The sequence below is a fragment of the Pogoniulus pusillus genome, chromosome 6 (genome assembly GCF_015220805.1).
Source record: "Pogoniulus pusillus isolate bPogPus1 chromosome 6, bPogPus1.pri, whole genome shotgun sequence".
Taxonomy (NCBI): domain Eukaryota; kingdom Metazoa; phylum Chordata; class Aves; order Piciformes; family Lybiidae; genus Pogoniulus; species Pogoniulus pusillus.
The window spans coordinates 22,552,214-22,578,263 of record NC_087269.1 but is presented as its reverse complement, the minus strand read 5'-3'; the positions used below and the strand labels follow the sequence as shown (position 1 = coordinate 22,578,263).

At 41.4% G+C, this 26,050-nt stretch overlaps 2 protein-coding genes across 8 annotated transcripts in view; one reads left to right on the top strand and one right to left on the bottom strand.

The window, feature by feature from the left end:
- The window catches only part of PPP3CB (protein phosphatase 3 catalytic subunit beta), a 60,612-nt gene extending 46,049 nt beyond the window's left edge, over nucleotides 1-14,563 (top strand). For 2 of the 5 annotated variants that reach the window (XM_064144897.1, XM_064144896.1), the window contains exons 13-14: nucleotides 1,944-1,973; nucleotides 3,627-5,478. In XM_064144897.1, the coding sequence (XP_064000967.1) occupies nucleotides 1,944-1,973; nucleotides 3,627-3,805 (209 nt within the window). In that variant the 3' untranslated portion in view covers nucleotides 3,806-5,478. Of the gene's footprint in view, nucleotides 1-1,943; nucleotides 1,974-3,626; nucleotides 5,479-5,974; nucleotides 6,035-6,588; nucleotides 6,661-14,190 lie in introns of those variants that run through there. The other 3 variants (XM_064144899.1, XM_064144898.1, XR_010302565.1) reach the window with 2 other exon arrangements.
- Nucleotides 11,856-25,192, bottom strand: ANXA7 (annexin A7). Of its 3 annotated transcripts, none has more exons than XM_064144901.1 (13): nucleotides 25,087-25,192; nucleotides 21,599-21,656; nucleotides 19,882-20,074; nucleotides 19,468-19,575; nucleotides 18,334-18,377; nucleotides 17,867-17,969; nucleotides 17,482-17,576; nucleotides 16,722-16,835; nucleotides 15,336-15,506; nucleotides 13,670-13,840; nucleotides 13,488-13,563; nucleotides 12,701-12,813; nucleotides 11,856-12,195 (listed from the first exon to the last, which is right to left on the bottom strand). In XM_064144901.1, the coding sequence occupies exons 2-13, from the start codon at nucleotides 21,653-21,655 to the stop codon at nucleotides 12,073-12,075; spliced, it is 1,368 nt and encodes a 455-aa protein (XP_064000971.1). In that variant the 5' UTR covers nucleotide 21,656; nucleotides 25,087-25,192; the 3' UTR covers nucleotides 11,856-12,072. The 3 variants fall into 3 exon arrangements, with proteins under 3 accessions (XP_064000971.1, XP_064000973.1, XP_064000972.1); XM_064144903.1 differs by having other exon boundaries at nucleotides 18,334-18,374; XM_064144902.1 differs by lacking the exon at nucleotides 25,087-25,192 and adding an exon at nucleotides 24,031-24,363.
- Nucleotides 25,193-26,050: the final 858 nt, after the last annotated feature.

Sequence of the window (26,050 nt, the reverse complement as noted above, 5' to 3'; positions counted from 1 at the left end):
ATGCAAACGAGAATCCAACAAAATTGTTTTCCAAATTAAGTCTTCACGGTTTGTTTTATTTTTTTTCCAACTGCTTGTATTTTCCAGTCAGTTTGTTCTTTTATGTCAAGTTGAAAATTACCTTTTCTTAATTGTAATGTATATTCCAAGGTCTTTCTGGAATAGTTCTATAAGTAGAATGAAGTAGGAGTAAACTTTGAAATTTATTTATATGACCAAGCTGCATAATTTGCAGAGATAAATCAGTATTCATGATCTTTTCAGGAAAAGATTGAAAACAAAGACTTCACAGGTAACAGGAAATGGTGGAAAGGTGGTTTTGTATTTGTACGGTGAATTTTTTATAGTATGAAAGTATGCCTTTGGTGACTTTCTAAAATAATTCTTAAACTAATTTATTTTTACAATTTGAGAAAGTTTCTTTCCCTTAACATAAATGATCATCCATTCAGGTGACTTTTTGATGTATTTCTGAGATTCCCTTGTCTCTGTAAATTTAAGTGCAGGAGATTTTTCCCTTGTTGTTTGGTAGCCTGCAATGTGCAGTATGTAAAAGTGAAAATGCTGCATCACCCTTTAAAGTGTCACATTGTTATAATAACACTTAATGCAAGTATCTGAATTTTTTTTAAGAGTATTTCAGTGGAAATCATAATTTTATGCAACTGTGACGTTAAGGCATAGTGTAGGCAATTGATACATAACAATATAGTGTAGGCAGCTTAAATGTGCCTGCTTTCTCTTTCTTGAGAAGTAATAAACTGAATTCACTTCAAAGAATTGTTCTGATCTAATGGCATCCTTTCCTAAAAGTCTAGTTTCCCCAACATTTGCTTGAATAGTCTTATGATTTTTGTTAACAAAAAATATCAAACACTACACAAGCAGATTTATCACTGTGTATGCTATTTTTTGTTAGTAGTTTGGAAATGATGGTATTAGAAGCATGGCATGTATTCGGGGTGGTATAAAATTGTTACCATTATTGAAACTTAGCTATAGTTGAGGTCAGTTATAAAGTGGTTTCTTTAGCAACTCTGCCCTAATATAAAATTATTTTGATATCCTGATAACCTTATGTTAAAACTTTCACTTCCAGAGCTAAAGTAAATTGAGAAAGGTCATACACCTAAGAAATTACAGTGGGTGGTGGTGTTATATAACTCAACAAAAAACTAATAAGCTAGATTTTTTTTTTTCATACTCACATTATTTCACCTACCAAGACTATGTTAAATCTGGACCACTTCCTGCTGTAGATATTTTTTTGTTGATTTAACAGAACAGTTTACAAACCCTTATAAATATGACTTGCTAGATTGTCTTCTAGTTTGGATTTCCAAGTTCAGTTCTCAGAGATACCCATTTTAGCTTCAAATACAGATTAAAAATGAAGTACTAGCTAAACTTCAGGGAGCTAAACATGAAGGGAAAAATAAATCCTAATTATTAGAACACTGTTAGCATTATTTTTGTAGCATCCTTCCTGATAATTTAATGAAGCCCGCTAATGCATTTAAAGCTCCAGAAATAGTACTCTCATATATTTTTTTAGTATGTTTTTGAAACCATACCACAACTTTAACATCAGTTGAAACTTTTTGTTGTGGTCTTAAAAAAATACCAAAACAACAAAAAAAAAAAAAACAAAACTCAAACCAAAAAGCATATGGAAATGTTTAGTTAACAACATCAGATAATTAGCGTTGCTTTGATATACACTTAGTTGTTAAATTGTGTAAGACTAAAGTTAGGAGAAGTTTCACTCTAGATTAATAACACTCTTCCTCACGTCCCCCCAACCTTAATTGTAATTTTACCTAATTGTAATCTAATCTGGCGTAGCATACTATATTAAAATGATCATTGCCTTTTCTGCTATGCGATATTACACTCTTCATCTTTCTCATTCATTTTGCATGCATCTGCTCACTTCTGTACAGCCACTGTAGAGGCAATTGAGGCTGAAAAAGGTATGATCAGATTCTTTGCCATTGGCAGAGATCTGTGGTGTCTGGGAGGGAATTCAAAAATACTCTGTGTGGGTGTGTTTTACTTTCAACTTGCACAAGCAGAGATGAATCAACTGCATTGATTCATTCCTTTTACATGTAACATTCATTTCTGACTTTAGGATGATGATTAATATTTTAAGGAAAATTCTGGGGTGGTTTTTTTTGTCTCTTTTTATTTGTTTTTACAAAATATGCAGTAGGTTTTGCACAATAGCATGTTGCAGTACGTGGTGTTGTCTTAAAGTCTTTTAAAATGGTAGTGTTTAGTGGTTTGGTGTTCTACATTCAACTGTAAGGTTTTGTTTGATTGTGGGGGGTGGTTCTGTGTGGAAGGAGGGTTGATTATGCATGCCTTTTTTCATTAAATCTATTTTAACAGCTTTGAATATATATTTTTAACACTTGCAGTAACACATCTAGTTGGTAGTGCAAGAAGTATGAATGCAGTGGGTTTTTTTCTATAGATTTTTAATATAATTTGTTGACCAAATTTGTTTCCAGTATATACAGCCTGCCACAATGAGGCATATTAAATTCCTTTGATTATCAGTGCTTCTTTTGAAATAAGTTGTGTATATATATCCATTCTTAATGGTATTGTGCAAAATGCCATAAAATTATTAGATGGTCAGAGTATTCAACTTAAGATTGTTAGTTTCCTCTTCCTTAGTATTCAATGAAGTGAATGACAAACAGCATAACAGTTGAGGGAGCTACTTCTGGGGTGTTTCAGTTTTGGGCGCAAAGCATCATTTAATGACTGTACTCTTTGTTTTTTAATTAAGGAAGTCAGATCTCCAAAAATATAAACAAGTGCCATATTCTGTTCTCACACACACGTGGAAGAGGTCCCGTTGTTGTGAGTGGAAAGCTGTACTTAAATCTCCAAATAATTATTTCATCCCAAAGACTTCAGTATTATGTGGTCAATCATTTTCAGGTGTAAATTCACCTACAGACCTCATTCATTAAAATAATCTGTAGCAAAATAATACCTTTTTTCTATGCTTATTTTAAATACCTGTGTATTTAAATGACACCATTGTTTAACCACAGTGCTAACTCAGTGATTGTGGTTGTGTTCATTTCCATCATTCACGTGACTAGCACGGAACGTGAACCACATCCTGCAGTTTTGCCTGCATGAAAACTGTGGGATCAGGCCGTCGATGCTTCTGCAGGATGTAAATCTGTGATGACTTCTGTAGCCCTTTGCTGCTTTGCCTCCACTGCACTTGCTGCGCTGCTTCAATCTTGCTGACATTCTACTGAAGAGAAGGGGGATGTTAGATATAAGCCTGATGCACTGGGCAGCAAAAGCAGTTGATGTTGATAGCTGGGCACACACAGAAGCAATCAAGTGGGCTTAAACCCCTTGATTTCTACTTGCAGAATATTCGCCATAATTTATTCTTTTTATTAGAAACTGAAATCATGATTGCTGTTGAACGTTTCAGGAACGCAGGTTAGAGAAGCTTTTACTAATGCAGATGCAGGGCCATGTTTCGTTGGCTGATTTCTTACCTGTTTTTAAACATCATTTGTTAGAAAAAATAAATGCTTTCAACTTACTTTTCCATTACTGACATATCGAATTTGCATTTTGTTAAGCAATACGAGGATTCTCTCCGCAACATAAAATCTGCAGTTTTGAAGAAGCAAAAGGTTTGGATAGGATCAATGAGAGAATGCCACCAAGAAAAGATGCTCTTCAGCAAGATGGTATTAATACTATAAACACAACAAATGCCAATGGAAACAATGGAACTGGCAACAACAATGCACAGTGACCACGTCAGCTTCCAGTTTACTCACTTATGTCTTGCCTGAGAATTCCTAGATTACTGCTTTTTGATGTGACAACAGATGAAATAGCCAGGGGGATCATTTGAAGTGACTACGTAATGAGGTGGACAACCACCTGACTTGATCCCACTGAAGAAAGACCATCATGCTTTTGAGACAACAGTCCCTCTCTTTACATGGTGACCCACCCTTCTGGGACCGTGCCTCACTTACATGAATATTCCATCACTGACTGCTGAAGCTTCAGAAGAGATCTGGGGAAAGAATTGGGTTGTTACCCCTAAAGCACATCTAGGCTAGCATTATGCTAATCATTGTCAACACTTTTAAGTTTACAAATGGGATTTTTCTTTCAGTAGAGGTAGTTTGTTTGTTTGTTTGTTGTTTTTTAAAATCAGATTTTCAAATACAACCCTAAGAACTATTTATTAATGGACATCAGTTTCATGAAATGTCTTTAAAACGATAGATTAGAATGGTCTTAAATATCTGAGGCTGCAAAAACTGTATTTTAAATAGGCAGAAAAAAATGCCAAAAAATCCTATCTCAGTTGGTCATTCTATAAAATGCTGACCTCAGGTTTACTCCTTAGATGTTGCTAATTCTATTGTATTCACTGTATTTTTTAGTTACAGCTTATCAGAAGATTTCTATGTAGGAATGTTTATTACTTGAACACAGATTTTAAAAAGAAAAAAAAAAGGAAAAAAATATTTAATTTAGAAATTTTTTTTGCCCAGCTTTTTCAAGACTCTTCCTCACCTTGAATTTAAAAAAAATAAATATATATACTAATTTTAAAAGTAAAAAAAAATATGGAAATGTTAATTTTAAGGTACTTTTAATTGAACTTTGTACATTGTTTAAGTACATTTTGATCATATCAAGTCTGTAAAGCTTGGCATTGTATTTTGTGTATGCATGTGTTTTCATTTTGCAAATATTTAATATATAGACCTATGATGTACATCTATAGGTTACCTAGATGTTATGGGTACTTTTAGTTTATTGTGAGTATTACGGTTGCATAACTAGCTAATAATCACTGGGCTGCATAGCTGCAAGCTTTTTATTATTTTTTAAACTGCAAAGGAGACTGAAAAGTGTATCAGGCATACTTTTTGTTTAGGCAAAGTGGCACGCAAGCAATTGCTCTGTACAACTGCTAAGACATTAGTGAAAGTGTAAACTCAAGACTGCATGTACTTTGGTATCTACAGGACTGCTTGGTTAAAATAAAAATTGAAGCCCTGTGCTAATTTGTTCACAAATAATGGACTGGACTGGACTGATTGCCACTGTACTTTGTTATATATTTTGACATTTGCTACGTGTCCTTCTCATCCCCTGGAACACAACTTGAAACTTCTGTCACTAAAGTTCATCTCCCTTTGTTTTGGGTGTGGGGTTTTTTTGGTTGTTTTTTTCTTTTTTTGGTTGGCTGGTGTTTTTTTGTTGGTTTGTTTGTGGTGTTGAGTTTTTTCGGGGGGTTGTGGCTGTGAGGATTTTTTTTGGTTGGTTGGTTTTGGGGGGTTTTATTTGTTTGCCACATAATACAATCTGTACATACCCCCACATTGGAAATTTTTTTGCATGTTCTGAACTATTCAAGAACAATAGCACACAATAAATTTTGTGCATGGGCTGTGGCTCCTATGATTGTGCATTGGTTTTATTTGGCATACCTAGATCTAGTCTGACCTTAAAAATTGTTCTTAGAAATTTAAGGTACTGCAAAAATAACGTAAAACATGAGATTTATTTTGTAGAAAACTAGTGGAACTTAAATGCTATTTAACTCTTTTTGTCCTTCCCTCGAGTTCTCTTTTAAATAGAACATTTATATATTTTCATTCTGCTAAACCGGACATCCATTGTTGGTTTGGATGAGCTTGTATGAGCAGAATTAGTTGATTCTAGAAAGGCTATTAGTAGCATTTTGTGTGATAAACTAAACATTCAAGATCGGTGAAGTGTGTCAGGGCTGCTTTCCGGGCAGAGGGGGAGGACTGTTTGGCAGTCAGTACAGATAGTTGATTTAGTCTTGTCTCTTCAGAATAAAGACAAGCTGATGAACAGGATGACAAGCTAAAAGAAAAATAGCAACATGCTGTTGCTGATGAAGTTCATGTTTGGTTTTACTTTATTGCAGATGCATTCTAATTGGAAACGCTTCTCAAAGTTTTGAGTGCAGAAGAGCAAGTTAAAAATGGTAAGTTTGGGTTATGTTTTTTTTAAGCACCCTCATACTTGAAAGCTGTGTGGTCTGCCTGTGATGTCATAACAGAACTTGTGTTAGGAAGTATAACTGAAGTTTTATGTGATGAACATTACAAGCTCAGACGATTATATTGTTCATGATTTGGTATTTGGATCTTAGTTGTGATTAGTATTCTGACTAGCTGAAATTGTGTATGTGGAGAAAATACATATTCAGTATTTGTCTGGAAAGACTTAACTGTAAGTGGAGAGAATCGTTTATGATACTATGGCAGTTAGTGCCCAGCTGCAGTTCTTACATCCTTGAGGATTCTGATGTCTCTGTTTAGCTTCCTTGAGGATTGCCCTGCAGCATCCATTGTCTGTCATAGGTTTCACTAGATATGAAGGCAGATCTGCAGTAATGGAAAACTCGAGCAGTTGACCTGATCGTCATGCTGTGTGTCTCCTGTTGCTCCTTAGGCAAAACAGTTAGGTGACAGGATTGTGTCTGTGGGTTTTGGTTGAAAAGGAGGTACTCATTTTTTGCTACCCTGTTTCTGAAAGGTGGAGTCTGGAGCTGTCTCTAATTCTTGTGTTGTTTGGGAGAAGAAATTACATCCTCCCTCCTAGAAAACTGTAAGTAGTTTGCATTACTCATTTTACGCTTTCCGCGTTTTAAAGAGGGGGAGGGGGAATAGTGTCTCCTTAGTCTGTTCATGTGTAGGGAGGGGAGAGGGCTTGGAAATAGCTGCAAGCCAAAAGAAACAGGTAGCAAAAACTGTGGGAGGCATGTCTGGTTCCTTGCTTGAGTTGAGGCAGTCAATGCCCATGCCCTGCACTGAGCTCAGTGGATTCCACGTGGGTCCCAAGGAATGGGCCCTGATTGCTGGATGACACCATCAGCTGTGGTGCTGTTAATGTGTAGGGCACCAGCAGGGAGGAGTACGCAGAAGTGGGCTGGCAGTTCTGACTGTTCTGAGAAGTGTAAATGTATTTTAGTGAAACTGAAAAGCAAAAATACAAAATGTGCTTGATGAAGGTTTGTGGGGCCTTACTTTGAAGCAGGAACTTGTGCTGTCAAGAAACTTGTTGCCACCTGGTGGGCCAACCAGGGAAGACCAGTGTAGTTCACAGAGGCTACCTATAATTAGTGTAATGGCAAGACACACGGCTTTATTACCCAAGATTATTTATAATGCTAAACAACAGTCTTCTTTCAAAGCTTGTTAAATTCCAGATGTGAAATGGAAAAATTGTTATCTGTTGAATTGTGAAGATGACTGGCCTCTTTAGTAAGAAGACAAATGGGTGGGACCAGGGCTATTTCTCTTAGAAAAAAAAGCAGGCATCTTCTGGGTTTAGTGTGAACACTTTTTGAGAGAGTCTCATAAACAGCTTTCTCTTTTTCAACATTTAATCTTGAAAGGTCATTATGTTACACGTACAAATTAGGCCTTTTCAGAGGCAGGACAGATGGCATCCGTTCTTTGTTGCCTACTTTTTGCTACAATTTCATTATCGACTATTCAGGTTTCATCACCCATTTAACAATTCTTTGTTACCAGCACATAATGAATAGAACTTTTTACTGTAAACGGAGTGAATAGCATTAGGACAGAGAACTCCTTATCTGGTCATTTTCTCATAGTGATAAGTTGTACAAACCAGACTTAATCAACATTCTGCTTTGAATGACAAGTGAAGTGGTAGGGATTTTTTAGTCACAGGTAAAGGTGTAGATGAACTAGTAAGCCTTACTTACTAAATGTTAAGCTGCTTCAGTTGTGAGGAAGTTTGCTCAAGAGCAAAGAAACAAAACCCAAAGCTTATGACAAATTTTGGTCAAGCTTGGAAAGGTGTTGACAGCTGCACTTATCACAGTGGGTACCTGGACCAAGGATGGTCGAAGTATTGCAGAGTGGAACATCTGCAATACTTCGACCATCCTTGGTCCAGGTGGTGTTCTGCTCAGTTCCCTCTGTGGCAGGGGAGTTCACAGAGAGGAACAGCAGAACCTATGATATCAATACACGGCTCAAGGGATGGTGCCAGCGGCGGCATTTTGGCTTTTTTGACCACGGGGGAACTTTTACTGTGCCGGACCTACTTGATCGTGATGGGGTGCAATTGTCTAGGAGGGTCAGGAGAATCCTGGCAATGGAGTTGGCTGGGCTCATTAGGTGGGCTTTAAACTAGGTCTGAAGGGGGTGGGTGAGGCAATTACTCTCTCTGAGAAGGAGAGAGTGGGAAGGAAACTAGGGACAATTGGGGAACCCAGAGCCCAGCTGAAGTGCATCTACACCAATGCACGCAGCTTGGGTAACAAGCAGGAGGAACTGGAAGTCCTGGTCCACCAGGGTGACTATGACATAGTTGCCATATCAGAAACTTGGTGGGATGACAGGCATGACTGGGCTGCTATACTGGGGGGATATAACCTCTTCAGGAGAGATAGGCAAGGGAGAAGAGGAGGAGGGGTGGCTCTGTATACTAGGGAGTCACTCCATGCCACTGAGCTTGAGGTGAGGGATGAAGGGGTTGAGAGCTTGTGGGTTAAAATCAGAGGGAGGACTAATAAATCTGACATCCTGGTTGGAGTCTGTTATAGACCACCCAACCAGGATGAAGAAACAGGCGAGATATTTTACAAACAGCTGGAGGCTGTCTCAAGTTCAGATCTTGTCCTTGTGGGCGACTTTAACCTGCCAGATATCTGCTGGGAACTTAATTCAGCAGAGAGGAGGCAGTCTAGGAGATTTCTAGAGTGCATGGAGGACAGCTTCATGTCCCAGCTGTTAAGTGAGCCTACTAGGGGTCAAGCTCAGCTTGACCTGCTGCTGTCCAACAGAGAAGGGCTGGTAGGAGATGTGGCAGTGGGAGGCTGCCTGGGGTGTAGTGATCATGAGTTAGTGGAGTTTTCAATATGCAGGGAGGTAGGGAGGCACCACAACAAAACCTACACCTTGAACTTTCGGAGGGCAAACTTCAATTTGCTTAGGAAACTTATTTCCAAAGTCCCCTGGGCAGCAGTCCTTGAGAACAAAGGGGTCCAGGATAGTTGGACCTACTTTAAACAGGAGCTCTTGAAGGCACAGGAGCTGGCAGTTCCCATGTGCCGAAAGATGAGCCGGCGGGGAAGGTGACCAGCCTGGATGAGCAAACAGCTCCTGAAGGAATTGGGGGAAAAAAAGAGGGTGTATCACCTCTGGAAGGAGGCGAAGGCTTCTCCTGACGTGTTTAAGGAGGTAGCCAGATTATGCAGGAGAAAACTTAGAGAGGCTAAGGCCCAGCTAGAACTTAGGCTGGCCACTTCCGTGAAGGATAACAAAAAACACTTTTATAAATTTATCAACGCTAAAAGGAAGGGCAAGAAGAGCCTCCACTCCTTACTGGACCAGGAGGGGAATACTATAACTGATGACGAAGAAAAGGCTGAGGTCCTGAATGCCTTCTTCGCCTCAGTTTTCAACAGTAAGGAGGGAGGAGTTCAGGGCAAGTGGCCTCTTGAACTGGGGGATGGGGTCGGGGAGCAGTGTGTTCCCCTGGAAATTCATGAAGAATTAGTTCAGGACCTGCTGAGTCATCTGGACATCCACAAGTCCATGGGGCCAGATGGGATCCATCCCAGGGTGCTGAGAGAGCTGGCAGCTGAGCTGGCCAAGCCACTCTCCATCATTTTCCAGCAGTCCTGGCTCACCAGAGAGGTCCCAGGAGACTGGAAAATGGCCAACGTGGTCCCCATCCACAAGAAGGGTCGGATGGAGGAACCTGGGAACTACAGACCCGTCAGCCTGACCTCAGTGCCAGGGAAACTGATGGAACAGGTTATCTTGGGGGTGATAAGAGTGCACTTAAGGGATGGCAAAGGGCTCAGGTCCAGCCAGCATGGGTTTAGGAAGGGCAGATCCTGCCTTTCTAACCTGATCTCCTTCTATGATCGGGTGACCCGCTTGGTGGATGTGGGGAGGCCTGTGGATGTGGTCTGTCTGGACTTTAGCAAGTCCTTTGACACTGTCCCCCACAGCACACTGCTGGCTAAGCTGTCAGCCCATGGCTTGGATGGCAGCACTCTGTGCTGGGTTAGGAACTGGCTGGAGGGCCAGACCTAGAGAGTGGTGGTGAATGGTGCCGCATCCAGCTGGCGGCTGTCACTAGTGGTGTCCCTCAGGGATCTGTGCTGGGCCCCATCCTCTTTAATATCTTCATTGATGATCTGGATGAGGGCATCGAGTCAGTCATCAGCAAGTTTGCAGATGACACCAAGCTGTGGGCAGATGTGACTGAGTTGGAAGGCAGAAGGGCTCTGCAGTGGGACTTTGACCGCCTAGACAGATGGGCAGAGTCCAATGGGATGGGGTTCAATAGCTCCAAGTGCAGGGTGCTGCACTTTGGCTACAACAACCCCATGGAGAGATACAGGCTAGGGTCGGAGTGGCTGGAGAGCAGCCAGACAGAGAGGGATCTGGGGGTGCTGATTGATACCCGCCTGAACATGAGCCAGCAGTGTGCCCAGGTGTCCAAGAGAGCCAGTGGCATCCTGGCCTGCATCAGGAATGGTGTGGTCAGCAGGAGCAGGGAGGTCATTCTGCCCCTGTACTCTGCACTGGTCAGACCACACCTCGAGTACTGCGTTCAGTTCTGGGCCCCCCAGTTTAAAAGGGATGCTGAGATGCTTGAGCGTGTCCAGAGAAGGGCGACGAGGCTGGTGAGAGGCCTTGAGCACAAGCCCTATGAGGAGAGGCTGAGGGAGCTGGGATTGTTTACCCTGGAGAAGAGGAGGCTCAGGGGTGACCTTATTGCTGTCTACAACTACCTGAGGGGGTGGTTGTGGCAAGGACGAGGTTGCTGTCTTCTCTCAGGTGGCCAGCGCCAGAACGAGAGGACACAGCCTCAGGCTGCACCAGGGGAGATTTAGGCTCGAGGTGAGGAGAAAGTTCTTCACTGAGAGAGTCACTGGACACTGGAATGGGCTGCCCGGGGAGGTGGTGGAGTCGCCGTCCCTGGAGCTGTTCAAGGCAGGACTGGACGTGGCACTTGGTGCCATGGTCTAGCCTTGAGCTCTGTGGTAAAGGGTTGGACTTGATGATCTGTGAGGTCTCTTCCAACCTTGGTGATACTGTGATACTGTGATAATACAATTGTTACTGGGTAAAGCATTGCTTAGACATGTTGGGAAATACATTGCCAGCTGCTGGACTCTTGAAGCTTCTGTTACATTTATGATTGAGGAAAAAAATTTATGTGGCTGTCTGAAAACCCAGATGTGCTGGTCAGAGTTGTTCTCTTTAAGTCCTTTGAAAACATCCACATGGCCATTTCTATTGTGTAGGTCACAGTTGCTTTCAATTGGGATTTACACAATGTTCTGTAGCATTAACATTTAGATACTGGCTTTTTTCATTGCTCAGTCCTTTGCTCTGTAACCCATTCCTTTACAGAGAGATACTACAAAATTAGATACAAAATGGTTTCTCATTTTCTTTGTTGCCTTAAGCATAGTGGTAGCTCATCACTAATACAAGAGTGCAGTCAGATTCTGCCAAGGTCCTTAAACTGTCCGTGTGACAAATTGAGCACTTGCATGTTTTTCCACATTATGGTCGTAAGACAAGAAATGGGGGAAGGGGATATTAAAATGCTTTACATCAAAAAAAGAGCCTGAGGCTTTTTTTTTTTGTCATCCACAGTTAGCTCAGCAGTGAAGGTTTTAGGTATTTCAAGAAAGTTGCTGGGTGCTGAAAGTGTGTCTGAGACAAACACTTTATTCATACAGGAGTTTGGCAGATGAGGTGGTTTAGTCTGGGTCAAAAAGACGAAGGCTTACAATAATAGACAAGATAGATCTTTTATTATACAATAAAGAATATTATGTGTTGTAAATTAAGGCAATTTTAAGTGCAACAAGCTTACTGAATCATCAAGAAGGTATATTTGATTATACAAAGTTTAAAGTTATTCTCCTACACACAGGGATAGTCATGTCTGCATAAAGCATGTTACATGTCCTCCAGTTGTCTTTTTTAAAACAAACAAAAAACAAACAATTGTCTACTGCCCAACAATTGACAGCAGCAAGCGCCGGTAATCACCGCTTGTATCACTTGATATCATTGTAGCCAAAGTCTTCTGATACATTTGTGTGAACATCTGTTTAATTTGCACAAGATCAATCTGTGCAAAGGAAAAGAACACAATCACAGATCTTAAACACCGTGCATCATTTGATCTCCTTGACAGCCACCCTGCACCTCTGCCTTTATGAACTACAGAACACATGCCAAGGGTTCAGTATGCTAATTAATAAACTGCGTGTCTTAAAAGCCAGCTAGTCCCTCTAAGGACAGGGGCAGCTCCCACAGCAGAGTTACCTGCACTACAGTCAAGAAGGAAGACAAGCAGTACTGCTTCCTATCCAAAAGCAATTAAGTTAATAGATGAAATGTAGCTTTAAAACATGATCATGTAAATTATAGTCTCCACAAAAGCTTCACTTCAATGCATGACTTTGACAGCTGTGAAAGAAGGACTAAGTGAAAAGTCTTCTGCCTTCCGGTGGAAGGTGTCCCTGGCTATGGCATGGAGGTTCCTTCCAACCCAATCCATTTTGTAATTAAAAGCTGGTTAGGCAGATAGCTTTCCACTACATACAGCATTTACAGAGAAGAAAGTTTCTTACCTCACTGCGAGTGACTATAATTCTGATGAGGGTAGAATCATCTGTGCCAGCTCCTTTCATAGCGTAATAAAGTCTTTCTGCAAAAAAGGCTGGGCGATTTAAAGCACATTGCACTGCAATAAAGGATAGGGGTAAGATTAGTTCTAGTACTGTGCACTGTGTAGTGATCCTGTGAGGGCAGGATCGATTTTGCTGTAGGCAGCTAGAAATAGGTATTGGTGAAGATCTGGTTACTGTGAATTAAAAGATCTTTTTTATAGAGCAGAGTTTAGTTTCATATGACCAAATAAGGCATTCCTTCACAAGAGGAGTTATGGTTATTAACAGTTAACTTCTCTGGAATTGCTTTCAAAGTTTACTTCTCAGATAGGTAATTTAAGAACAGTTCTTCTCCTTCAATAGCTGGTCGCAGGATACAAGGCATTTCCATTGATAGAATCTCACTAGTGGAAGTACAACTGTAAAAAGTGCTCATTCAAATAGTTACAGAATGGAACTGGTTTCAGATAGATTATTCATCCAGAGATGAGCCTTTACTCTCTGATACAGTTCTTAGAGTTGAGTTTTTCCCATACAGCTCTATGGCCTTTTCTTTTTAACTGACTTTTTCATGGTGGATGCTTATTTTCTCCAGTTAAGTGTGAAGTGAATAACTGAAGTTAACTTCTGTGCTAGCAGTGTCAGGTTGTCAGCTTATCTGCCATATGGCCAGTGCTGAATTGGATTCTCCTTCATTTACAAGGCTTGATTACTAAAGAACTAGGGGAGGGAAAAACATAGCACTTACAAATAGTCTTCAAGCCACGTTCCACGTTTCCAGAGAATTCTCGGTCAATGCTGCTTAATAAATCACGATTAGCAATCTACAAACAAAGGAGAACATGTGGATAATGAGATGCAGTAACAACTGGACCCTTAATTTTAAAATACACCGACCAAGCTCATTTGAAGTAAGAGGAGAACTCCTACCCTGGAGTATGCTTCAACTGTTGCTTTCAGTTGGGGAAAACTTCTGCTTGCCAGAACCATGTTAAAGCAAGACTCATCAGTCCCAAGTTTTCCTTCACCTGCTTGGTACAGACGCTGAGCATCTTCTTGAGCCTTCTGGTAATCCACAGTTTGATTCTCATCCCGATTACCCTAAAAGCAAAGACAACAGATGTCAAAGGACATTACATAGAGAAGGCTGTGGTTTAACTGCTTGTAGTGTAAACCCCAAGGATGTGTCTTCAAAGCTTTAAGCAGAAAGAGCATTACCAGTTTGCAGTACACCACATAGCTTTACAACTGCTCTTTGGTTTAGTATTTCTTATAGGCAATAAATACAAAAGTAGCCCAGAACCCTATATGTAGGGCATGTTTTAAACTGTAGATGCACTGACTCAGCCAATTTCACCTCTCCATGCCATCTCATTAAGTTCTAATCAAGTACTGTACTTAATTTTCTGGTTTACTTACTGTAAACTTTCTCTTCATTTGTCTGTTTCTAGGCTCCAAGTTGCAAAGAATCTTCACAAATGAACTAACAAATTATTTTGCTGAGTATGCACACCTGAAATATCTCAGGTCTTCTAATTTATTTAGGGTTTGCCAATTTCAAGTAAGAATGTTTCTAGAAAACTTACTTCCATTGCAATATGTCAGTAGGGCTTATATGACAGTTTGTATGCTTTGATTTCCTGTTTTTTTTCTTGCTTCCCAGTGCATGGATGAGTACTGCTAAATACACTGTCTGAGTAGGCTGAATAGATGCTTTCAAATACTGTTGTATAGTGCTTAATATAATATTTAAATTATGTGATTGTCACTTACTGTAAACTACTGGACTTATCAAAATAAACAACAGCAGCATGAGCTTCTCAAGGTTTGCTTTCTTGTGGACATTGACTTTTTAATCCAAATGCCTGAGTGCATAGCAGAGCTCTCACAAAGGCAGAGGCAAATGAGATAAAGAAGTGTCATAGAAGATCTAACAGCAAATAGGCAGACTGATCAGAGAAATAGAGGAAGTGTCATTAGTACCTATTTCTTCCCAAACACAGGTAACTGCAAGTTACTGTTCTTCAACAGAGAAAGAGCTCTAGTAAATGAGACAGGATAAGCAGGCTCCAGTGTTCACCTGAGTTCATTAAGTAGCACCTCCCTAATTCCAGCGATGGGAAGAGAAAGCAGGCAGTTCTGTAACTTGGGAGGTATAATTTGCCCTATGATATCTCTTAGTTTCTTCATAGGGATTCTCAGAGGCGTTCCATCATGGTTATTGTGTCATTCACACAACTATTTAGGTCAAGTATGCAAAAGATACAAAAGCATTTAACAGCAGCCTGGAGCACTGCTTTACATTAACACTTGATTGGATCTCCACAACACATTTAGACTTAAGTTCTCTGAAATTAACATAGGGTGCTGTATTAGGTCACACAATTCAACATAGATAGCAAATACCTCTTCTCTGAGGAGGAACTCAAGTGTCACATCTTGTCATTAGGGAATAAATTGATGGCACAGAGCAGATTTTTTTCAACACCTTGCTCCTCTTATCAAGCATACATGGGCTATTTGTGGGCCTGTTACGACTGCATGCACTGAAATCAGTCTGTACATTATCTCTACCAGAAAAAAAAGGCAAACTCACTTGGCACATAGATACAAGTAATCGTTCAAAGTGTCCTGAAGTGTCTGCTCTGATGTCTTGTTCAATGTCTCGTCCAAATTCTGATTTATAGCAGTTCACTATTTCTTTTATTTCCTGGTTTGTCCTTGTGCAGAGGATCTCAATCAACACTCTCTCCTGAGTGCCTGGTCCCTGTAAGCAGGGGAGAAGAGGGCATTAACTACAGTTTTCTTTAACTGTAAAAGTAATCAGTCATCTGTTATTTCAAAGTTTAACGTGGTCTATACTGTAAGAACTGTATGCTCACACTGTGAAAGCACCAAGTCTGTATACTTAAAAAGGAATGAAAATTCCTCAAACATTCAGTTCTGCACCAATTCAAAAAGGTACCCCAAAAGTACACCTCCACAACAGTGACACAGGTCATAGTGAAATAGAAAATTGTTTAGGATGGAATTTCTTCAGCAGCCTTCATCTGGAAGCATACTGGAGGAAGTAGAGCCTTATAATAATCACTAAAGCCAGAGATACATGAATTCTTTTTTGGTCAGCACAGAAGTGTGTTCCTTATTCCACATGTGGCTGCTTTCTCGAGGAGCACTTACAGGAACTTTTTATAGATGCTGCCCTCACCCAGAGTGAAAATGTCAGTTCTGTGTCCAGTGAGGTCTTACTGGCATGGTGGTATCTCTTAAAAACCTCACACAGAGCTAGGTAATGTGTTTTGGTTTTTGGGTTTTTTTGGTGTTTTGTTTGTTTGTTTTTATGGTGAAGAGGGGCTACTGCCTCCACTAAAGACAGATCTTCATTTAGGCTCCGCATTCTTTAGGTCTGCATTCATACATTGGTTAGGTTGCTCGTTTCTAGTGTCAGCCACCTGCTGGCTGCTCAGCTCAAGCAAGAAGTCTGGTGAACTGGATGTACCAGTTTACCTGAGCTTGAAGTTTAAACCCACTAGCTCACCTCATCTCTGGTGCAGTAGTAGTAACTGAGCAGACAGATACATGCAGCATCTCACCTTAAATATTTTTAAATTGTTACACTTTTGAAAAAAATCTGGGATAATCAAAAAATATCTTTCAGTAATGGCTTGTTTGTAGTAAAGAGAGGTACATACCTGTACCTTTATTTTAAACAGTGATTATGGTTTTAACAGCACTGGTCTAGATTCTAGCAAAAATTATGACTAAGTGGGAAAGAACAAACAAACAGGGGTTTATGCTCTGCAGAATGGACACTTGCTCAGAACTGGCTAAGCCTGCAGAAATTGGCCAAAGTGAGTGACACAGGAGAACAGAGTTTTAAGCTGCACATTCACAAAATTTGTTTGCCAGTACAGGATTTCTCTTTTCTTAGATAAATAAGCATTTAAAGACACTTTTAATTTAGTTCACAAGGAAAGCACACCTTCATGGCATGACGTAAACTCCAGGCATCATAGTAGGTGCTAGGCATGAAGAGGGCTAGAATCAATTCTTCCACGTTTCCACTTAACTCAGACTTCAGGTCTTTAATTAAATCCTGTTGAATTATAAACACAAAAGAGACTTTGGAAAATGTCACAAATGCAGATTACATGCTAAAAAAACCCAAACCCAAACAACCAAATGTGTGACTGATTTCTACCTTTGTGCTGTTCTTATAAATCACTTCCCTCTGTCCAAAACTTTGACAGCTCAGCTCTTCTCTATTATCTCCCGACTAATTAGCACCTTGTCAGGTCCTGAAAAACGCTACAGCTATAAAATTCCACTTTTAAATTGCAAAAACGGCAGAGGGAAGAAATTAACATTATCTCAGCCTTGTATTGACTAACTAATCCTCAGCCAGCTTCTCAGTTTATTGCTTCAGACACTAATACCAGGACAGTTTAAGGTTGATTATTTTCTATCAAGCATTACAAAAGCACAGAAGCTTCTTGTTTAGTCAGGGACAGAGCCAGCCTCAGACCTTCCCCACCTCTGCCTCTTGCCAGCTATGAGAACACCACCATCTCACAACATCCTGTGAAACACCAGACGTGCCCTGGCACACGAGAAACACAATCAAAAGAAGATCATTTTAAAAATGCCCAAACCGTTCCTCAGGGCTCAAATGCAGTACAGCAGTTAAAGCAGCAGATGAAGGTTTGCTTTTGTTTACTGATGCAAAGAACTAATGAACATACCTTGCCATACATGGTCTTGAAAGCTGCCTTGATTTTTTGCCTTTGATCATTGGAGCGGTTAGCAACGACATTTATGATAGCCTGCTCATCGGTTCCTTGGAAACAGAAGGGCAGTTTCATGTAAGAAGTCATAACAATCTCTCTGAGGATGCATTTTATAATCTTGCATTTGGGCACAGTTAAATAATCATTGACTGCCATCTGAGTCTATATCACATTTTCTATGTAACTTTATTGAACTGCCCAAATAATTTTGAAAGTGTGGCTTCTGAAAAGCCTGGGTGTAGAAAAAAAAATAGTTAAATAGAAATTGAGGAAAAGGACAAAATGCAATGAAGAAGTGAAGTTAGCTCAATAGAAATTTAGGCTTCTATTGCTTACTCACCAAACCCTTTCATTGCTTTGCGTAGTATTTCTGCATCCCTTCCAGCATCGAAGTTTGGAGCATCTTGAATTGTGCCCTGGGTACCCTGAACCACTGCTGCAGGCTGAAAATGAGTCACATGTAACTAGCCATCCTGCACAGTATAAATTAAAACCACAGCTTTGGGATCAGTGCTTCAGGAGTTGTCCATTGGTTCCCCATCTTTCCTCTAGCACAGAATCAGTGACATTTAGTTGTGTCAAAGAGCTTTGACCCACTGATGCCAAAGCTTTGCTCTTACACAATTGTGTGGATGAAGATTTCCTTGTTAGCAAATATACAGAGATACTGAATTATGACTTTGTGCAGGTTGTACCCTGAATTACGCAGGAACTCTTGATGTACAATACACTGTTAATTGTCAGACACCAGTTGTAAAAACATTAAAACCAAAGAAGATTGATTATAGAAGATGATTCTGCACATACCGGACCAGGCATTGGTGATGGTGCTTGTCCACCAGGATATCCTACTGAAAATAAATCAGAGAACAGGATAAAAGGAATTAATTTGGTCTCTTATTATGTGAGCACTATCTAATCTGAAAATAAAGCCATTTACAGGCATACCACTGTATACAACCTGTTTCCTAAGTAATGATACCTATCATGATCAGTAACTGTACTTCTTGCCCTAGGGCATGAGGAGAAGAAGCAGACACAGATGCATTCTGGTACATACATGAACAAGGCAATTCTAAAAATACAAAATTTAACAGTGCTGTGGAAACTGGAAGGGTCTTTCCCTACCAAGTATCGCCGACTTTGATGAAAGTCAGGATAGCCCATGTGAATAAAGAACACATGTCCTATGCTCTCTTTAAAAGTCATACACTTTAAAATATCAAGCTTATAAATGATACTTATTAAGTGTTCATTGGTGCGAAGAGTACTGAAGGAGTCTCATCCTGTGATGAAAAGCACTGTGGATATAAAAGCTATAACTGCATTCTTTTTGTACTAGAATTTTATTTTAGTCCATAACATATAGGTACAATTGTTATGATTTTAACAGCAGTGCAGCTATTAATACATTTAACAATCATTTTAAAAAAAGGGGGGTTGGTGCTCTGAATTTCTTGCAAACAAAACTGACACATTCTTGGACTAAAACTGTCTTGTTGGTAACTGACCACTCAAAGCATTAAAACATTGAGCTGTTTTTAAGCGATTACGTTCATTCTCCTTTCCACTTCTCCCACTATGCCAGGGAGCACCATGAACACATAGGTGTGAAAAATGCATTCCATTCTTTGATGTGAACAAAACAGCTAGATATTGAACATGCAGTCTAGATTTCACAGTTCTCATCAGCTTGAAGAAGGCTAAGCACTTAAACCACTACATCACAACCATTAATCAATGACAGCCATCCCTTGGATGCAGCATCTATAGACATAATTCAGCCCTTCAGTGGTCTTATCAAGAAAGGTGGTGGTAGGTGTATAGCACACAAATCTCAATAGATAAAGGTAACAATGCTAAGGGCCCCATTTGTTAGTACTTGTACTAAGAGCTCTTGGTTTAACTGTGGATGCTAAATGTTTCTTACATATGACATACCTGGAATCTGTGCTGGCCCACCTCCAGCATAGCTTTGTGCAGGAGGCTGTGGGTAGCCACCAAAGCCAGGGCCAGGAGGAGGCACACCAAAGCCAGGGCCTGTAGGAACTAGGAGAAGAGAAACACTTAAGCATGCTTAAGTTGATTTCTGAAACAACATGAGCCAGGTCATTGAGCAGAGTTACGCAAGAGGTTTAACTTCTCTGTGACTGCGCAGTGGCCCAAAACCATGAAGACCTACCCTTGGCATGCAGGTATTTACTGCTAGGTAGCAACCCGTCTGGCTACTTGCATGCTGCTGCCTGAATTGATTACTGAACAAAGCTGCTCTTCTTTCCTACTACTACCAAGCGCAGCGAACACTTACACCAGTAACCACTCTCAAGGGGTGCTCCAACAAAAGTTCAAAATTACCTCCAGGATAAGGTGACATTCCTCCAGCCTGGGAAACTCCAGGGTAGCCCCCTGGTGCAGGATATGCTCCTGGATACCCAGCATTTGGTGGAGCTGCAGGATAGGTCCCTCCTCCTGCTGGAGGGTATCCTCCAGGAAGAGCAGGAAAGGAGTACTGACCCGCTGGTGGATAGACAGACTCCTGTCCCGTTGGCTGAAACAGAAATGGGCTGTCTTAGGATGGCCTCTGATCCCATCCACATTCAAAGCAGGGCCAGCTTCAGCGTTAAGTCACACAAGGCCTTGTCAAGTTTTCAGTATCTCCAAGGAGTAGTAAATATGCAACCTCTCTAGGCCCCCATTTCAGTGTTTGACTCCTCTCTTAGTGAAAAATGTTTTCATCACATTACAAATACCACAGCTGCCCTTTCACTGTGTACCTCTGACATAAGTCTGGCTCAAATGTCTCTATCATTTCTTCCTATGTAGCAGAAGACTGCTTAGCTTTCTTTTCTCTAGGTGAGCAGCCCTCCCTGGACACACTCTTGTTTGTCCATGTCTCTGTTGTACTGGGAGACCACTACACATGGTACTCCAGGAATGGCCATGTGAGCACTGAGCAGAGAGGAGTAGTAATTCCCTCTAACCTCCTGGCTTTGCTCTTACTAAAGGATGGTACGTTATTAGCCTTCCTACCCAGGCACATGCACTGCTGAGCTACATCTGACTTGTCAAGTACCAGGACCTCAGGTCCTTTACTGGAAAGCTATACGGCTGAATGAGCTGCTTCTCATCCACATAAGTAAAAGGTGAGCTCAGCTAGGCTTGCTCTCTATGAATCATTAGGCACTCCCCTGTTTTTAGATTAAAGAGCTTAGTATCTTTGAAACTTCTGCCTCTCTTGCACAACCAGTACTTTCAAATGTTGTAAGAACTTAAACAAGAGGTGAGGGGGTTTGAGCATTTCCTTTGGAATTTAGGCTACAAAATCAGGATATTAAGTGACTAAATTTGAACAACTGAGTCTGAACACTTACTACAAATTTTAAATAAGAAAGTGAAACATCTGTATGCCTCTATTAAGACTCGTTGGAATTTTTAGTCCTTTCAGTCATGAACTGAGGATGGAACAAAGTTCTGTGGCTAAAGGATAGGGGGTCAAAGTCAAGATACAGTGTAGTTTATCCTCAGAAAAGTAGCCCAGCATTCATACAACACCAAGTAAATATTTAAGTAAAGCATTCTAAGCTCTTTGTGAGGGTAATGTCCACTGAAGTTTGTTCAGCATCTCTGTAAATCCTGGAATACAGGTACATGGAATATGTGGTAGAGAGTCAGAGATTATCTCTAATCCTGTACATACAGACCCTCATACTTGTGTAAGAGTTACTGATAGTTAAAAAACTGATGTGCTGAGATAGTTATATAAAACCCAAATAAACTCGCAAGACAAAGATAAATTGAAACAAGACCAAAACATTTTTTTTTTCTTCAACAATAGGGTAACATTAAAAAATTCAAAATCCAATACATCTTAAAACTTCCTTTTTGGAATTCTTATGATATGACTGTAAAGACATCCTCAGGGATACACAGACAAAAACAAAGGCCATGATCTCTAGAGAATACTGTTATGTGAACTGACAGCTACTATTTACACACAGAAAGTACAGGAAGAAGGACTACTGACAGAATATAAATACATTAGGAATGCAATATATTTAAGAGCCATACTTACAGGATAACCAGGGAAAGCAGGGTAGCCACCAGAAGGGGGATAACCTGGGTATGCCATTCTGTGAAGAAAAAAGAAGGGGGAAAAAAAAAGTATTTTCACTGCCGAGGCACTGGAACCAAGTTTGTAGTAGTTACTCACTTGCTAATTGTCAAACCACTTGAACAGTATGTTTAGGACGTTTAGAATTGTTCAGGGTGCTTGTCACCCATAAAACCTTTCCTTAGCAAGCAGGATTCAGAAGGGAAGCATCTTAAAGGTTGTAATTAACTACCACTCTTACTTAGCATCAGATAGACACTGAACCATTTTAAGAGGCTTCAACCTCCCAGATGAATTCTGAAATGCCAGCAGAAAGGGGCTGAGCCCTTTGCCAGATTAGAAACAGAAGGGCCAGGCTTAGCAAGGGCCCCACTCAAGCAGCAGACCAAGCAGCCTTCACTCCCCCTTCACGGGGGTAGTTTCTGTTAAAATGAGGAGCACCATGTGTAAAATGAAAATTTATTGGAAACATTAAATTGCATTAATTCATTTGTGCAGAAGATTTCTGTTCTCCACCAGTAACTGTTTATTTTAGTGTCATTTTTACAGAGTAGGAACAGAATAGGACATAAATCGTCCCCCATGTTGCCAACCAGTTGGGCAGGAAGTTTTGAGGCCATCAGCCAGGTTACAAAATGGCAGGGGAAATAAAAAACGCCAGCCAGCTAGGCTCCCTGATCAGGACCTTGAGGTTACTCATAGCATGTTTCTAAGTATGCACTTTAGCTGCAGAAAAGGAATTCCATCAGAAATAAAAAAAAAAAAAGGAATGCAACACAGCAAATAATTATTCACAGTTCTAGGTATTCACTGGCTGAAACAAACAGATTTGAAAGCAGAGTTTTTACTGCATTGGATCATTAAGGCAGTAGGTGGTCATACAATTAACCATCTGACAATGTGGAAAACATCAAAGCTGTGTAGCTAGTTCACAGGATCACAGGATGCTAGGGGTTGGGAGGGACCCAAGGAGATCATCGAATCCAACCCCCCTTCCAGAGCAAGACAATACTACTTAACACAGATCACAGAAGAACAGATCCAGACAGGCCTTGAAAGTCTCCATAGTTCAGGTAAGAGCCAAAAAGAACTTGCAAAGAAGCACAGATATGCAGTCTCACACTGGCAAAACTTGGATCATCATTTCCAAATAAATAAAAGGGAAAGAACAAGATGAGGTGTATTTGGTAAATCTGTGCTTTTACCATACACATTGTGAATGGATGCTTCTTTCCCTAAGAAACACCTTGAACCAGTACTTGCACAGTAGTTATTACTGACAGCTGTTTGAATGGACTACATTTAGTTTTCAACGGCATGTTTCTTTTGGTATTTCTGACTTGAACACTAATTATAACTCCTTTCAGGAACAAGATGACCAGCAAAACGTGCCTTTTGATTTTAGTTTCACTCCTAATTACAGGAAGATATTATGTTAGCAAAACAATATTAAAAATCAAACAAAAAATTCTTCAGCTTTTCAGCTTCATGTAATTCAGCTACATATACACCATTAACAATACAGGATTATAAAGTCTGTAAAGCTTACTGGAGTGTGTGGAGTGTGCAGTATCATTTCCATTCTACAACTTGCTACAGTTATCATGATGCAAAATCAACAGCTAGTGATGGCAACTCAGCTGTTTCAACAACTGTAAAAAGTTTAATTTGTACTTCAGTTGGCACCCAACAATATTTTAATCAAAGTACACCAAAGTTTAGACTTATTAGTAAGATATTTTAGTTTTTTTCAGCTATGTATCTGATTTACTAGCAAACACAAAAGGCCTGAGTTTCCATCATCTCACTTGGAAGCAAACAAGCCTATCCAACAAGGCCATGCAGTATTTTTGATCAGCAAATTAACCACCCATGTAAATCCATGACTTAAAGTGTACCAGTAAATTGTTTAACGCTTTCCTTACTTTTGTTGTATTGGTTCATTTTGTTGGACTTGATGATCTGTGAGGTCTCTTCCAACCTTGATGATACTGTGATTTTCCAGCATTCAATTTGTGAAGCAAGGGTTTTTTGGGCCAAGCAGTGGGAATTGTGGTATTTCAATTAATCACTGCGCTCTTAACAAGACTTTGATTCCTATTTGTCATTCTTCTGAATTACCACAGCAAAATAAAAATGTTTTCTTTGCATTTATTTGATGTATTTTTTTAAATTCTATAATAATAGAGTAATATAAAGGTCAAGTAACAACTGCTGCTTCAGTTACTGTGGACCTTTTATAACTAGATGGGTATGTTCAACTATGATTTTAGGCTAGCTTCTGACACCAGTTACAAGAGTCTCTCAAAACTTACTATGACCACACAGCAGTATTTACTAATACCCCTTTCATGTACACAAATATTTTCCAGGGAGCAAATGAAGTCACTTACACAATACTGAGTACTTAGTAAACTACGCGTCTGCTGGCCTCACTTTGTCTCAAGCGCAAGCATCCTCAAATAGAATAGAGGCTCTGATAGTGCTACTTTCAAAACAAAAATAAAAGATTTTCCCCATCAGATCTCCACCCCGTTTTACCCGAACTGGGCACAGGGTGAGGTCTTGGCTGGAAGCGCGTTAAGCTGCGGGCCGAGCGCTGTTAAAGCCCGTCCGGGGATGAGTCAGCGGAGGCCCCAGTACTTGGCAGCATCCCCGAAGGGCGGACCTGGTTTTGAGGGGTAGGTGCCGCTCTGACGGTTTAACATGAGTGGATGCGCCCAACCTGTCTTGCTGCACAGCAGCTCAGCACTTAACAGAAGTTTCGCTGCCGCTGCCCGGCCCCTGCGGGACAGTTCCAAGCCCAGCCCCACACAGTGGAGAACCCCGCCCTGATCGACGCCGACCCCGCCCCATGCACACCTGCGCCCCCAACATCCCACCCGCCCCCGGAGCCTTTAATGGACCCCAGTGGGGGTAGTGCCACCATTCCTCGCACCGTCGGAAGCCGGTCCTGCTCGCTGGGACAGCCACCACCCAGTTCTGCTTCGGGGCGGGAATGGCGGTCACGTATCGTCCTAGCCTCTCAATGATCTCGCCCCGCTCCCTCAGCCACCAGCCTTAGGCCGACGCGGCAAGCCCTGCGGTGACGCGCGGCTGCAAGCGGAGCCTAGTATTAGCCTCCTGACTTCACCTGAGGCGACTGGGACCTCGTTCCCGCTCTGCACCGAGTGGGCAGGCCCTTGGCCAGGGAGATACGACACTGTGGGGTGCGTCTCAGCCGGACACCTGCCAAACCCCGAGCTGGCGGCCGGCCGCAGCGCCAGGAGTCCTGCCCTCTGCGCGCTCGACTCGTCTCGGGCCCAAACACGCCCGTGCCGCAGGGCGCAGCGGGGCTGAGGCCGAGCCCCCGCAAGGATGCACTGTGACGAGAACCGGCGGGGCTGGGACGAAAGGCGCGAGGGTCACGGCGGCCAACTCCTCCCCCTCGCCCCCTCCAATTGCCTCACCTGAAAAGAAACCTGTGCAGCCCTCAGGCTCTCTCCTGCAGCTACACCGCAAAATGGAGGCTGTGGGGCCGAGCGGCACCCGCCCCGCCTCCGACACCGAGCCCGCCCTGGGCCGGCCCACGGGTCCTGTTCCCCGTGGGCAGGGTTGCCGTGCCCGGGTCTCGGCAGAGCCGAGGCGACCCCGCAGCGGTGCCCGGTGGCGACCGCCCTGCTAAACCAGGACCACTCTGCAAGCTTGCCCCATCTTGCTGAAGGAAAACTGCAGTATACCCAGTTCTGCTTCAAAACGGCTGTGAGGTAAGTGCAGAGAGACTCAAGTGCCACAGAAACGCAGAGCGACTTGCCAGTGAAGTTGTCAGGGGAAGCACTCAACAAGGGAAGCTCCAGGCGACGCCATCCCGCTGGGGTCCTTAGCCACCCTCCTGGGAAGGGAAGAGAGAAATCCACACTGCAGCGTCCCTTACAGCACTGCTGCAATAGAGTTAGCCCTAATGCACGTAGCACTAAATCGATTCTGTTATCCAGTAACACAAAACATTTTATATTGAGATCATTATTCAGAAGCTGGCAGGTAGTCAGCCTCATCATCTAGGCCACCAAAACAGTGCGTAACAGGCAAGGTATGTAAAAGACCTAAGCGGAGGTGGAGAAGTTACTTCTTTTTATGTAGTTACTCAAGATCAGGATTTAGGTCCCAAGAAGGCATGAAGGTGAGATTGTCCTGACTACTACATACCTTCTAGAAAGAAATCTTTATTATAGTTATTTGTATGCAGTTGTGGGAAGTGCACTTAGTGTTTTGTTTCTGTCTGTTGTAGTACTTATTACACCTAGAACAGGTATTACCTACACATGGTCCTTCCTATTATATGGTGGTTAATTATTCTGAATAGATTCTGACCAGCAAGATAAAATTTGTGAAGGATTCATCTTTGTTATTATGCACCAATTAATTGAGATTATT